At 42.9% G+C, this 15,539-nt stretch overlaps 1 protein-coding gene across 1 annotated transcript in view; it reads right to left on the reverse strand.

Annotated features, from left to right (window-relative positions):
- Positions 1-10,641: 10,641 nt before the first annotated feature.
- LOC122931252 (sodium/iodide cotransporter-like) overlaps positions 10,642-15,539 on the reverse strand; it is a 114,852-nt gene continuing 109,954 nt past the window's right edge. The window contains exon 16 of the mRNA XM_044285305.1: positions 10,642-10,909. Coding sequence (XP_044141240.1) covers positions 10,709-10,909 — 201 coding nt within the window. The 3' untranslated portion in view covers positions 10,642-10,708. The remainder of the gene's footprint in view (positions 10,910-15,539) is intronic.

A 15,539-nucleotide genomic window follows, 5' to 3' on the forward strand; every position in this document is an offset into this window, starting at 1 on the left:
TCGTCACCAACTCTGGAGCCACTTACCGATGGGGTCATCCATTTCATCTGATAGTCCGTAAAAATGGTGCCACTTTTGCTCTACATTCCCCAGACCAGGCGGGTGAGCTTAGCCAGTTCCTGGACAGTCCGCCTATCGCTCTACCAGGTCTCGCACTCTCCAGGATAGGATATTGTTTTTCTCAACAAGTTGTTCCTGATTGTTAGGGGTGAAGCCATACCCTTATTATAAGTACTACTGTACTTGGCACTGTTCTAGATGGGGAGCAGACACAGAGGACAGAGTGTGTTTTTTTTTTTTTTTTTGGCCCACTTAGCGAATGGGCTGGATCACTGGCTGCGGTTTATCGCTGTTTTTTCTCACTGTCTTCCTGTGTCTCCTTCCGATTCCTTTATATTGCTGTTCTTTATACCAGAATGTTGAAAAATTCTGGGCCTGGGGGAAAGGGTAGCCTCATAGTCTGCTCTGCTTAACCCCTACTAGGTCCGTGAGTCTTGGCTCGCTCATTTTTTTTTGGGCTTTTCAAGAGTCGCATAGTGGATACCACTTTCCACTGTTTTGGTTCTTATTAGTCTTGTCTGAACTGGGCTAGCCAGTTCTGATTTCTCGCCTTCTTTTTCTGGCGTATTTGTATCTGTTGATCTAGTCTATTAGTGTGGTTTGTCTGACCTTTTGTTTCTCGTCTCGTCTTCCCCCCCCCCCTCCCGATTGTTTTCTCCCTTATTTTTTGTTTTCTACAGATCTTGGACATGTCTGAAATCACCTTCGCGTCCATCAATGCCAATAGACTGAATACGCCTGAGAAACGTTCCTCCATTCTCCGGCTCTTATGGTGTAAGAAGGTACAGATTGCCTTCATCCAGGAGACCCACTTTCGCAAAGACTCTATGCCGAAATTCAGTTCCCCCAGATACCCAGATGCCTACCACAGCTGCTACGACTTATCCAAATCTAGGGGTGTGAGTATCCTTATTGCCAGATCTACTCCCTGGGAATTCCTAGATTCGAGCTCGGATGATACCGGTAGGTTTCTGTTTGTCAAAGGTAAATTAGGTGGCCAGGTGTATACTTTGGCTAACATATACCTTCCTAACACAAAACAACTGAGAGCCCTGACTAGAATTCTATCTAAATTAGATGATTTTGCGGAAGGCACTCTATTGGTCGGAGGAGATCTGAATGTCGCACTGGATCCACTTGTAGATGTATCTAAAGGTTCCTCTCACTTGGCCTACTCCTATACCCGCCGTATCAGAAGCCTTCTCCATGCTCATCAGTTGATGGATGTTTGGCGGACAGTCAATCCGGAAACTAGGGATTATACGTTTTACTTGGCCCCTAGAGATGTGTACTCTAGATTGGATTACTTTCTGATTAGACACTCGGCTGTTCCACTAATAGCTTCTTCCTCAATTGACCCTATCACTTTCTCTGACCACGCCATGCTGCATGTCTCCTTGAAATCCCCTCTTCCTACGGCTAGATCGTGGCAGTGGCGTCTTAATGAGTCGTTATTGCAGGATTTGGTAATCTCGCAAGACATTGACCTGGCTCTTTCCCGCTATTTTGAGGAAAACCAGGTTAATGATACCTCACCTCTGACGGTGTGGGCCGCCCACAAGTGTGTGATTAGAGGGGAGTTCATTAGACATGGAGCTCGGCGTAAGAAGGAAAGGGCACTAGAAATCTCTCAAATCCTGAAGGAAATTTCGGAATTGGAGCAGTTGCATAAACGCTCTCATGCACAGTCGGCTCGTTCAGCTCTTATACTAGCCAGATGTAAACTCAAGGATAAGTTAGACACCCGTACGAACTTTCTTTTATCCAAGGGTAGAAGACATTTCTTCGAGTATGGTAATAAATGTGGCAGATTACTGGCCAGATCATTGAGGGAACAGAGAGCTAGGAATTACATTCCCCGTATCACTCCTCCAAGAGGTCACGCTCTGAGTAACGCCAACTCCATAACGGAGGCTTTTGCCCACTTTTATCAAAACCTTTATAATTTACCACAGTCTACCCAACCTAGTTCATGCTTGGATTCAGTCATGAGTACATTCCTGTCTGCTTCAGGTTTACCTAAACTACCGAGTGAGGCCCTTGAGGGTTTGAGTAGCCAAATTACTACTGAGGAGATAGGTGTAGCCCTAAAGTCAATGCAACCTAGTAAGGCTCCGGGTCCTGATGGGCTTCCGGCCTCATACTATAAGAGATATCTCTCCCTTCTTCAAACACCTCTTACTAATGCCCTGAACAGTGTGAGCTCTGGTACTCCCCTCCCTAGGGATATGTTACATGCTCACATTACAGTGATCCACAAGGAAGGTAAGGATCCGACCGCCTGTGCTAGTTACCGTCCTATATCTCTGCTTAATGTGGACATCAAGCTGTTTGCAAAAATTTTGGCTACACGTTTGTCCCCCTTCCTATCTGATCTCATACATACTGATCAAGTTGGATTTGTCCCTTCAAGGGAGGCGAGAGACAATACCACGAAAGTGCTGAACCTGATTCATTGTGCCGAATTACAACGCTCCCCCCTATGTCTCCTATCTACTGACGCCGAAAAGGCGTTTGACAGGGTGGGTTGGCCTTGGTTATATGCAGTACTTAGCCACATGGGTATTGAGGGTCCTCTGTTATCATGGATACGCTCTCTCTACTCCTCCCCCTCAGCGTCCACGAAAGTGAATGGAGTGCTCTCGCCTCCCTTTGAAATTAGGAATGGCACCCGTCAAGGTTGCCCTCTATCACCTTTAATTTTCATCCTTACTTTAGAGCCCCTTCTGAGATCAATAAGGAAAAACCCTGACATCTCTGGTCTGGTAGTGGGGAGTCAGAAATTTAAAATAGCAGCTTACGCTGATGATCTTTTGTTTATGATTACAAATCCCAGGATCACCCTCCCCAACCTTATAACGGAATTTCAGAAGTTCCACAACTAGTCTAATTTGAAAATTAACTTACAAAAATCCGAGGCTCTTAATATATCCATTCCAAATTCCCTTGAGGCAGATCTGGCGGGCTCCTTACCTTTCAGGTGGACAAAAGGTGCCATCAAATACCTGGGCACGATGATCCCCAAGGATCTGAAGGAAGTGTTCTCTAGGAATTACATTCCCCTATTGAGTCGGATTAGGGTGGATCTAAAGAGATGGTCCAAAGGCCTATATACTTGGTTTGGCAGGTGCGCTATATTCAAAATGAATGTCCTCCCACGCCTGTTATACTTATTCCAAACCCTCCCTATCCACATACCAGCTACTTTTTTCAGTTCTGCTCATCGTGACCTCTTCAAATTTATTTGGGCGGGAAGACATCCAAGGATTTCTAGATCCTTGCTGCATGTCCCGAAGGATAGGGGGGGTCTGGGGATACCGGACTTAAGGAAATATTATGCTGCCTCCATGTTTCAACGTGTGTTAGACTGGTGCCGACACGTCCCCTTTAAACAATGGATTTCTATTGAGCAACTCTCTTCCCGTACCCCGTTGGCTTTACTACCGTGGGTTGATAGGAAGACTCCGACTGAAATCTCCTCACACCCTATCATAGGCCCTACTCTACTCCAATTTGGTAAATACCAACGCATTCCAACAATCTCGCCTACACCATCCCCATTGTTCCCAATTTTGGGACATCCAGACTTTCCGGCAAGTATTTCAGGAGGCCCTTTTGTGCAGTGGAGACGGAGTGGGAGATGTCGGGCGCCTTTCTTTAGAACAACAGGACGCTGGTTTACTCATGCCGATCTGCTAGAGCAGTCCGAGCCATGTACTCTCGGTCCATGGAGAACTATGCAACTGCATCACTTCCTTTCCTCTATTCCCTCTTCCCCGGATTTTGATAGAGCCCTCACTCCCTTTGAAAAAATATGCATAGGTTCAGGTGTATAGCGCCATTCTCTCGCAGAGATATACAAGACACTGGTACTACCTGACAAAGATTTCTGCCCTTCTTACATAAACAAGTGGACTCAGGATCTACGACTGGATATCTCCTCTGACCAATGGCTTAGAATATTCCAATTAGCTCATAAGTCTTCCATTGCCAGTAAGTATCAAGAGGCTAGTTACAAAATACTGTCACGGTGGTACTATGTTCCGACACGTCTCCAAAGGATGTTTCCGACAGCGTCCCCTCTGTGCTGGCGTTGTGAATCGTCTCAGGGTTCGCTTCTACATATTTTCTGGCAATGTGACAAAATCAGGCCCTTTTGGGACTCAATTTACAGGGCTTTATCGTCCATTTTCCCTTTCACTATTCCGAATTCGTCAGGTTTTTTCTTACTGCTCCACTCGGATCTACCCATGAGCTTACTCCGACGCTCCTGTTTGCGTCATATGGTCATTGCGGCTAGGTCTTGCGTCCCGAAGAAGTGGAAATCCTCTGTTCCACCATCCACTGAAATGTGGATTCAAAAAGTGGAGGAGATCCGGAGAATGGAGGAACTAACGGCATCCTTGAAGTGCAACAACAAGACTTTTGTTTTTACGACTTGGACCCCCTGGTTCACCTTCCAAGATTCAACAGAGTATCAGTCTTTGCTTACCTGAGCTGTCCCTTACGCTTGACTTGTCTATTCAGTCTTCCTTCACTGGATTTGTTCCCCCCCCCCCCCCCCTTATGTGATGTGGTGTCTTTTCCTTTTGTCAGTCTTATTGCTGTTATTGGTATCTTGATAAGAATACCTCGCGATTAGCTAATTTTAGAGAGTAGTTTTTCTTATGTCTGACATGTTCTTTATTATTTTGTTTGGTCGCTATCATGGTTATCATATGCTATGTATATTCAGATTCTATTGTCGGAATATCAATATGTTACTCATATGTTAGTATGTCGGACTGGTTTCGGCTGTGCCATTTTGTGATATGTGATTTAACATGTTACAAGCTTTATTATACTCTTGAAACTTATAAATAAAGAATAAAAAAAAATATAACGCTATCCTGTCTGTATGATGTCACACTTGGATTTTATAATTCATGATTTTTTAAGAATAAAGATGCAACACTTGTTATTGGAAGCTGGACTTTTTTCACTTTTCTTGGACTTTAATCTTGCCTGATCCGGGCTTATGCTCCGTGCCTCCGTTAAGCAGAACACAGGGTATTGCAGCTATTTTTCCTCATTTGTGTTCACTCTTCCCACTCTGTCACGGGGCCACTACTTGAATCTTGTTGCACTGCACAGTTAAGTCCACAGCGATAAATTAGACCTGACGGTAAAGCCGATTTTTCTGCAGACAATAGCTAACGAGCATTGGCATGTGTAAATATACATACACTACTCACAAACAGTAAGGGATATTTGGGTGAAATATATGGAAAATGTAAAAAGTTCAGGCTACAGTGATATTATACAATGAAAGTAAGGCATTTAAGTAGAAGCATGCAATGGTGATTTCCTCATCTCAAACTATTTATTGAAACAAAAGCCAACAACAGTGGTGGGTATACCCCCACAAAAAATCTTCATAGATGACAATACCCCAGCTCATCGAGGTCGCATTATAAGGGAACGGCTGCTGGAGACTGGGGTACCTCAAATGGAGTGGCGTGCACTTTCTCCAGACCTGAATCCTATTAAAAAACCTATGGGATCAGCTGAGTCACCGTGTAGAGGCTCTTAACTGTACCCCAGAACCTCAATGACCTGAGGGCTGTCCTTCAAGATGAGTGGGAGGCCATGCCTCAGCAGACAAGTCGACTTGTGAACAGCATGAGACGTCATTGTCAAGCTGTAATTGATGCTCAAGGCCACATGACCAGTTTTTGAGACATTGACATTTTTGTGGGGGTATACCTACCACAGTTTTTTGCTTTTGTTTCAATAAATTGCTTGAGATGAGGAAATCACCATTGCATGCTTCTACTTAAATGCCCTACTTTCATAACTTTTTATGTTTTCCATAAATTTTACCCGAAAGCCAAATATCCATAACTTTTTGTGAGTAGTGATATATGTACAGATGTAGCAGAGGTAACACACACACACTCTTAACTCAAATTTCTTAACTCATCGCGTAATCTTAAAACAAAAGCCATTGAAAAGCAATTGCTTAATGCATTTAGTTGCATTTGGTTTAGATCTCATAAAGCATGTGTGTCAACCCTGCTACATCTGTATATATATATATAAATACATGTCCCCTTTAAGATCCCCCTGTTGAAGGATCCTTAAGTTTTGATCCGTACACCCCTGTGGTAAGTATTTACTGACCCTCTTGTTGTGTCTGGGAACATACATTTGATGTCTGATACCATTTAGTCCTTTTATTCATGACGCTTGTATGGCATTTATCAGTATTTCAATCAGCTTGTCCCCTCTTATGATCCCTTAATTTTTGGTGACTGGTCTACTCTCTCTGTAGGGGGATCTAAGGAGGCCAGTATGCACACATGGCTATTTGGGTCTTAGACAAATGGTTCCATTAAGAGAGGATCCTTTCGTGGGACTCTGTGTACTATTTATTCCTGACAGGCTGCTGAATATAGTGAACATCTGTGCTTATAACCTTTGGTTGTTAGCAATGGGCACAAAATCTCTCCCACCATTACTACACGACAGAGAAGTTAATATATAACTACTGTTCACGTTGTGTACTCCACCATGGACATGCATAACGTACTTATCCCAAAATTATGTTGATTGGCTTTACCTCCTTACATACTATATAGTGCGTCACCTGATCGGGTATAGGAAGATGTTTGATATCAGTGTATCCTATTAGTGACTACTAGTTAGCTGTGTCGGTGTACGAGGAGACGCCTTTCACCTGTTGGTGTAGGTTGGTCTCCTTCCCTCTCCCCAATGAATGACCACCCACTGAGGGTAATATAATACCTCGGTGAGGGGTGGAGCTATTTTTTAAATTACAAGTAGGCATGCTGCCACACACAGCTTGAATTAGGCTCCATTCACACGTCCGCAAATGGGTCCGCATCCTTTCCGCAATTTTGCGGAACAGGTGCGGACCCATTCAATTTCTATGGGGATGGAATGGATGCGGACAGCACACAGTGTGCTGTCCGCATCCGCATTTGCAGAGCGCGGCCCCGATCTTCGGGTCCGCAGCTCCGCAAAAGATAGAACATGTCCTATTCTTGTCCGCAGCTGCGGACAAGAATAGGCATTTCTATCGGGGTGCCGGGCAGGTCCGCAACAAACCACGGACGTTTGAATGGAGCCTTAATGTTAGAAAGTGCTTGAAACTGAAGAACTTCCATTATTCATCTTCTTGTAGTCTATGCTGTAAGTCTCTGAGCAGTCACACAGAGAACATATGACAAAACGTGTAGGCCACAACGTGTAGGCCACTGTCTGAGTGAGACAGTTAGATATATATAAGCTAAATAAGATAGTCAGCAAGATTGCTGAGCTGTATGATTCGTAGAGTAAGTAACTGTAATAGACAGTCACCTATTCTTGTTATATATGTGAACTAGCTCCAGTGATGAGTGATGCATTTAGAAGTTATTACAGTGATGTAACGTTGCTTGACTTCATAGGTGGCAGATTTTTTTCTGAAAATATCTGCGACTGAAAATCTGTTCAACTCATCTGAATAGCGTTTTTTTGCAAATACATGGATTTCTGCAAGCCCTATTCAGAAAAATGTATCTGATTTTCAGTTGGACATTTTCTGCAAAAAAATCTGTCAAGTGTGAAGCCATCTTAAAAAAAGGATAAGGACCCGGCAGAACTGAGTTCTTATAGACCAATCTCCTTATTAAACACGGATGCTAAGATACTATCCAAAGCTCTGGCTAGAAGGCTGTCGCGGGTCATATCCACCATTATCCATCCAGATCAAAATGGCTTTATGCCAAAAAGGGGTACTCAGCATAACTTGCATAGATTATTTACGAATATTCAGTCCCCGGGAGGTGGTGCCCGCTCCATCCTGTCGTTGGACGCTACCAAAGCCTTCGACAGGGTGGAGTGGACTTTTCTCTGGGAGGTAATGAAGAAAATGCGTTTTGGACCAAAATTTATGGCAATGATTCAGCTGTTATACAATTCCCCGGTTGCTAGGATTAGGATTAATGGGACAGTGACAGAGAGTTTCATCCTGGAAAGAGGTACCCGCCAAGGCTGTCCCCTCTCTCCCCTGCTATTTAATATTTACATCGAACCTTTAGCAACTAGTATAAGGCAGGACTCAAAGGTGGCCGGTTTCGGCATAAATGGGGAGTATGATCGTGTTTCACTTTATGCAGATGATATCTTGGTTTTTATGCATCAAACAGACATTACTCTCCCTCGTATAATGGAGCTGGTTGGTCTCTTCTCTGATCCATCCGGCTTGGAGATCAACTGGGATAAGACCGTCCTCCTTCCTATAGACGAGCTGCGTGGCGAACGGGATAATCAGTTGACGATCTCTGAGTCAATAAAATACCTGGGGATAACAGTTTCTGCCAAACCGCATGAATATCTACAATTAAATCTGATTCCGCTGTTAATGAAGGTGAGGGCTAAAATTAAGGTATGGCAAAAAATCTTGCTCTCTAGAGCGGATAGAATTTCATTAATAAAAATGGTAGTGCTGCCCCAGGTTCTTTATATTCTGCGCAACTCGCCTGTATGGATTGCAGATAAGTACTTCAGACTGATAGACCGAATGCTCAATGATTTAATATGGGGGAGGAAGCGGGTGAGACTAAAGGTACTCTATTTCTCTATGCCCTATGAGCGGGGAGGTCTCAACCTCCCCTATTTTAGGGGTTACTTTATGGCCTCCCAATTATGTCTTTTTAAGGACTGGGAAAATAGCCCTCTCTGCAGTAGAGTGGTGAAAGACTCAGGATTCTCGGATTTCTTCACTGTATTGGAGTCTGATTATCTAGTAAACATACTGAGTGGGTATACACTGTTCTGCAGAATGGCTATGAGGACTTGGTTGGCCATAAGGAGATGGTGTGGAGTTAAGGCTTCACTTATTTGTACCCCATTATGGCACAACTCTAAGCTCCTTAATTTAAATGACTTAAATTGTTGCCAGTATTGGAGGAACAAAAATGTTCAGTATCTACACCAAGTGGTCAGTGAGGGACAAATATTGCCCCTCATGGAACTAAAACAAAGGGCAAATTTAGGTGAGGTGGTTTGGTTTCCATATTTCCAACTGAGGTCAGCACTATCTTGCATACCGGATAGCCAATTTTTTATTGATACCCCTTTATTTCTACACGATTTAATTTGTAAGAAAACTGTCACGAGAATTAAAATATCACATTGCTATAAACACTTAATGAATAATTTTTGTTCGGATGTTCTTTCTCCAGGACAGAGAGCCTGGTCTTTCTTACTTTCAGAGGTGGGTTCTCCAAGTTGGGAGAACATGGGGGATAGTTTAAAGTTGGTTTCACACAATTTCAATCACATTGTTGTACAATTTAATATTTTGCACAAAATTTATGTGACACCCACATGGTTATATAAAAGAGGCCTTAGGGCCTCTTCTGATTGCCCACGCTGTGGCGATCCCGGGGCAGACCATTTACATCTGTTCTGGGACTGCCCCATGGTGAGCAGATACTGGAGCCTGGTCCAAAACAATCTGGCTCACAAACTCAACATTTCTATCCCTTTGTCACCAAGGATATGGGTCCTGGGAGATTTATCGGAGCTTAATTGTCAGCCTATAAAACGCCAAATGCTGATTAAGGTTATGTTTTTAGCTAGGCTCCTGATCACTAGATTATGGTTTTCCCCTTCTGCACCAGAGTACAACAAATGGTTGGGCCTGGTCAAGAAAGTGAAAACTTATGAAAAGATTCTGCACAAACAAAGAGGATCTTACTTGAAATGGGAAAAACTCTGGAAAGATTGGAATAGGGTTAATTAATTAGAACCTTTTTCCCCCTTAGGCTCTCCATGAAGAAATCTTTTTTCCCTTTTTTTTTTTTTTTTTTTTTTTTTTTTTTCCTGCAAAGTGGGGGCGGGTGGGGGATTGGCGAAGGGAAATTAATGTCATTTAATATAATTGACGGGTTTATGAATTTTATAATATCGCAAAGTAATATTGATATAAAGTTTTGTACTATAACAATAAAGTATAATAAAAGGGAAAAATTATTTAAAAAAAAAAAAAAAAAAGTGTGAAGCCACACTAGGCACTACATGGGCTCTGTTATGGATTTCTAGGGTCATGATAGATATTTGTCAGATCATTGCAGCATCCCTGGAGCGCAGTCAACAAACCCTTGGGCTGTATCCTTAAAGCTGAGCAGCTCAGTTAGGGCCCGTTCACACGACCATACCCGTTTTTGTGGATCATAAATTGGGAATCCACAAAACACGGATACCAGCTACGTACGTCCCGCACATTTCTCCCTTTGTTAGAAATGCCTATTCTTGTCTGCAAAATGGACAAGAATGGGACATGTTGTATCTTTTTTGCGATGTCCACGGACATGGTGTGCTGTCTGCATCTTTTGCTGCCCCCCCGGATCCGATGCAGACCAAAAATACAGTTGTTGTGCAACAGTGTGTGTGTCTTAAACAGAATCAAACATACTACACCTCAAAACACTTTATGTTTTTATATTAGATTTTTATTTGCTATTAGTTTGAACTCATACATTTTTTAAAACAAATACAAATAAAAGTTCCACTTTTTTCAATTTCACAGTATACAGTACAGTAAAAAGAGTAAATAACTTTTGGGGAGTTCAATATTGATGGCCTATCCTCCGGAAAATCATATATATGACTCTCTGTCAACTTTGTTCAAAGGCCAAAAAGTAAAGCAGCTGTTTTCTTCAAGATGCTTTGGCTCTTTCTTCTGGGAAGAGGTGGGATCTGCTTTTAACATGAACCGATTATTCTCAGTATTTGGAAATTCTGGGTTAGGCTGAATTGGAAAGTTGTAAGCATCTCTCGTCTCTGTAGCCTGGAATTTCTGGAGTTGTAATACATCAGTCATTTTCAAATTCAACACACAACATCTAACAGTAAAATACAGCTCAACATTGTACCTTAAAGAGGACCTTTCACCACTCCCGACATGCCTGTTTTAATAGCTTCATGTATCCCCCATGTAATAACAATTCTGGAACACCTATTCTTATGTCTCTGCTTTGCCATTTACTTATTATTTGCCATTCTTTTATTATTTCTACTAGAAGTTATGAATTAAATTCTAGCAGTCTGCAGTAATGGTACAGAAGGATGGTAACCAGTTGGGGGGGGGGGGGGTGTCCTTGCACAATCTGAAAATGGCAGCACTGATTGGATACAGTCAGTCTGTGCATGACACCCCCCCCCCCCCCCAACTGGTTACCATCCTCTGTACCATTACTGCAGACTGCTAGAATTTGATTCATAAGTTCTAGTAGAAATAATAAAAGAATGGCACAACATACAGTCGTGGCCAAAAGTTTTGAGAATTACATAAATATTGGAAATTGGAAAAGTTGCTGCTTAAGTTTTTATAATAGCAATTTGCATATACTCCAGAATGTTATGAAGAGTGATCAGATGAATTGCATAGTCCTCCTTTGCCATGAAAATTAACTTAATCCCCAAAAAAACCTTTCCACTGCATTTCATTGCTGTCATTAAAGGACATGCTGAGATAATTTCAGTAATCGTCTTGTTAACTCAGGTGAGAATGTTGACGAGCATAAGGCTGGAGATCATTATGTCAGGCTGATTGGGTTAAAATGGCAGACTTGACCTTTTAAAAGGAGGGTGATGCTTGAAATCATTGTCCTTCAATTGTTAACCATGGTGACCTGCAAAGAAACGCGTGCAGCCATCATTGCGTTGCATAAAAATGGCTTCACAGGCAAGGATATTGTGGCTACTAATATTGCACCTCAATCAACAATTTATAGGATCATCAAGAACTTCAAGGAAAGAGGTTCAATTCTTGCTAAGAAGGCTTCAGGGCGTCCAAGAAAGTCCAGCAAGCACCAGGATCGTCTCCTAAAGAGGATTCAGCTGCGGGATCGGAGTGCCACCAGTGCAGAGCTTGCTCAGGAATGGCAGCAGGCAGGTGTGAGCGCATCTGCACGCATAGTGAGGCGAAGACTTTTGGAAGATGGCCTGGTGTTAAGAAGGGCCGCAAAGAAGCCACTTCTCTCCAAAAAAACATCAGGGACAGATTGATCTTCTGCAGAAAATATGGTGAATGGACTGCTGAGGACTGGGGCAAAGTCATGTTCTCCGATGAAGCCTCATTCCGATTGTTTGGGGCATCAGGAAAAAGGCTTGTCCGGAGAAGAAATGGTGAGTGCTACCATCAGTCCTGTGTCATGCCAACAGTAAAGCATCCTGAGACTATTCATGTGTGGGGTTGCTTCTCATCCAAGGGAGTGGGCTCACTCACAATTTTGCCCAAAAACACAGCCATGAATAAAGAATGGTACCAAAACACCCTCCAACAGCAACTTATTCCAACAATCCAACAACTGTTTAGTGAAGAACAATGCATTTTCCAGCACGGTGGAGCACCGTGTGGCTCGGGGACCAAAATGTTGACATTTTGGGTCTATGGCCTGGAAACTCCCCAGATCTTAATCCCATTGAGAACTTGTGGTCAATCCTCATGAGGCGGGTGGGCAAACAAAAACCCACTAATTCTGACAAACTCCAAGAAGTGATTATGAAAGAATGGGTTGCTATCAGTCAGGAATTGGCCCAGAAGTTGATTGAGAGCATGCCCAGTCGAATTGCAGAGGTCCTGAAAAAGAAGGGCCAACACTGCAAATACTGACTCTTTGCATAAATGTCATGTAATTGTCGATAAAAGCTTTTGAAACGTATGAAGTGCGTGTAATTATATTTCACTACATCACAGAAACAACTCAAGCAAAGATCTAAAAGCAGTTTAGCAGCAAACTTTGCAAAAACTAATATTTGTGTCATTCTCAAAACTTTTGGCCTCGACTGTAGAGTCATAGAAATAGATGTTCCAGAATTGTTATTACATAGGGAATGCGTGTAGCTTTTAAACCAGGCATGTCAGGAGTGGTGAAAGGTCCTCTTTAATGAAATAACACTGATGGAAACATGTAGATTAATCATAAAACATTAAGGTTAATGCTTCTATGAAGCAAAAAGTTTCCTTAATTTAAAAAATGGTGATCATAATTAGTATTTAGTCAAACAAGCTTTGAATAGTACAGCATTCAAATGTATGGGCTCCGACTTCGGTGAATAACTTCGGCCATTGATTTTTAAATCGACTTGTACCTCGGTACCGAGGCCGACCTTGGATTCAGGTTTTAAAATGGTTTTCAAATTTAAAAATCTAAGTTATTCACCGATGTCTTGTGAGTAGTGATGAGCGAGCATGCTCGTCTGAACTGCTGTTCGGCTCAAGCATCGCTGTGCTCGGCAGATCCGAGTGCTCGGCCAAATAATTCGGGTGCTCAATTTAATACAATGGAAGTCAATGGGAGAACCCCAGGCACCCCCTGCTCGGAAGAGAAGAGGGTGTCTGGTTCATAAAAAAAGGTTAGAAATAGATGGAAACCCCATCAAAAAGGTTTGGCAACAGCATTAAGAGGATAGCTGGATGCGTCTTAGACTCCTATTATGTAAGACATACAATAGACAACCACACGAAGGCTATATGCCAAAAGCCATCCATCTATCCATGAGACAGATAACAGCCAGCATACCTTACAATGGCAGCCTTGTGCACTATGAGATATTCTACCTTGTTTTTCAGTTGTCATAAGACTATGAAAACCAATAGATGGCGCTATTGAGTTATGAACAGTGCCCTCTATAGGTTTCACAGTCTTATGACAAGACTAATATTCTTGTCAAAAGACTATGAAACCAATAGAGGGCGCTGTTCATAACTCATAACTCAATAGCGCCATCTATTGGTTTCATAGTCTTCTGACAAGAATATTAGACTGAGTGTTATGACATGCTTATTAGTGTAGCCTTTTGCATGGAAAATGTCACGGGGTACAATCGTGGGTATAAAGATAGAGTGGAGGTGCGCCCCCTAAGCTGCCACCCGGTTCCCTGTCCCTGCCTACTTGCACCACCCACCCTAGGTGACGGGGCGCAACTTGGCGACAATCCCTGATCTGAGTAAGTGCAAACAGAGAGATAGAGACAGCAGGGAAGCAGACAGCCAATGAGAGGTAGCACTAGAGCGGACAGAGAGGTGGAACCAGCAAGGTACCACCAAAAATGGACCGGACCTAAGCCCTTGGGTAAAAATCGCCCAGGATGCTCATCATGAAACTTCTTGATGAGCCTCGGGGCGTGGGTCTTAGTAGCTGGGACCCAAGACCTCTCTTCGGGTCCATAGCCTTTCCTGTGGACCAGGTATTGAAAGGAGTTCCTAACCTTTCTAACATCAATAATTCTAGAAATGATGAATTCCTCCTGACCTTCAACCTCCACAGGTGGAGGAGGTTTTTTTAACCGGAACCACTGGTGACACATATCTCTTAAGCAACGACTTATGAAACACATCATGAATACGAAAGGAGTTGGGTAGCTTAAGTCTAAAGGACACTGGGTTAACAACTTCAATAATATTGTATGGTCCAATGAAACACGGAGAGAATTTCCTAGAACACAGTTTCAAAGCAAGATTCTTAGTCGACAACCACACCTTATCGCCGAGTACAAAATTTACCCCCTTGGAACGTCTCTTATTGGCATGTTTACACTGGGTTTCCTGGGCCTTTTCCAGGTTCGTTTGAACCTGTGCCCAGACTGTGCACAGTCTAGAGGTAAAAGAATCTGCCTGCGGGTTGAGTGAGGATACAGAGGGACTAGAACAAAAGCAAGGATGCAAACTACTCGTACAAAAAAAATGGACACACCGCAGTGGAAGAATTAACTTGATTGTTAATAGCGAATTCTGCCAACGGGAGGTATCTCACCCATAAGAGTTGGTTATGTGATACACAGCACCTTAGAAAAAGCTCCACTGCCTAATTTTAACCGTTCCATCTGCCCATTGGTCTGTTGATGGAAAGCAGACGAAAAGGATAAAGAGATGTCGCATCTTCGACAAAAAGCCCTTCAGAAACCAGAAACAAACTGAACGCCTCTATCAGAGACGATATTCTCAGGGACCCCATGCAGACGTACCACATGTTCAATAAACAAGGATGCTAAGGTCTTCGCATCAGGGAGCTTACTTAAAGGAACAAAGTGCACCATCTTGCTAAAACAACCACTACCCACACCACTGATTTCCCCTCAGAAGGGGGCAGATCAGAAATAAAATCCATGGAAATGTAAGACCATGGCTTGCAGGGAACGGGTAGTGGTTGTAGTTCACCAGTGGGAAGTGTTCTCGGGGTCTTAGACCTGGCACAAACATCGCAAGCCAAAACATAAGACCGTACATCCTTAGACAAAGTGGGCCACCAGAAAGACCTCAGCAGCAATTCCTTAGTGGCAGCAATACCTGGATGACCAGAGAGCACGGAGTCATGACATTCACCCAATAATTGAAAACGAAAGCACTCAGGAACAAATAACTTATCTGGCAGTATTTGTGGAGGAGCAAGTTGCTGAGCCTGTTAAATCTCAGAGGAAAGATC

This window comes from Bufo gargarizans, chromosome 1 (assembly GCF_014858855.1).
Source record: "Bufo gargarizans isolate SCDJY-AF-19 chromosome 1, ASM1485885v1, whole genome shotgun sequence".
Taxonomy (NCBI): domain Eukaryota; kingdom Metazoa; phylum Chordata; class Amphibia; order Anura; family Bufonidae; genus Bufo; species Bufo gargarizans.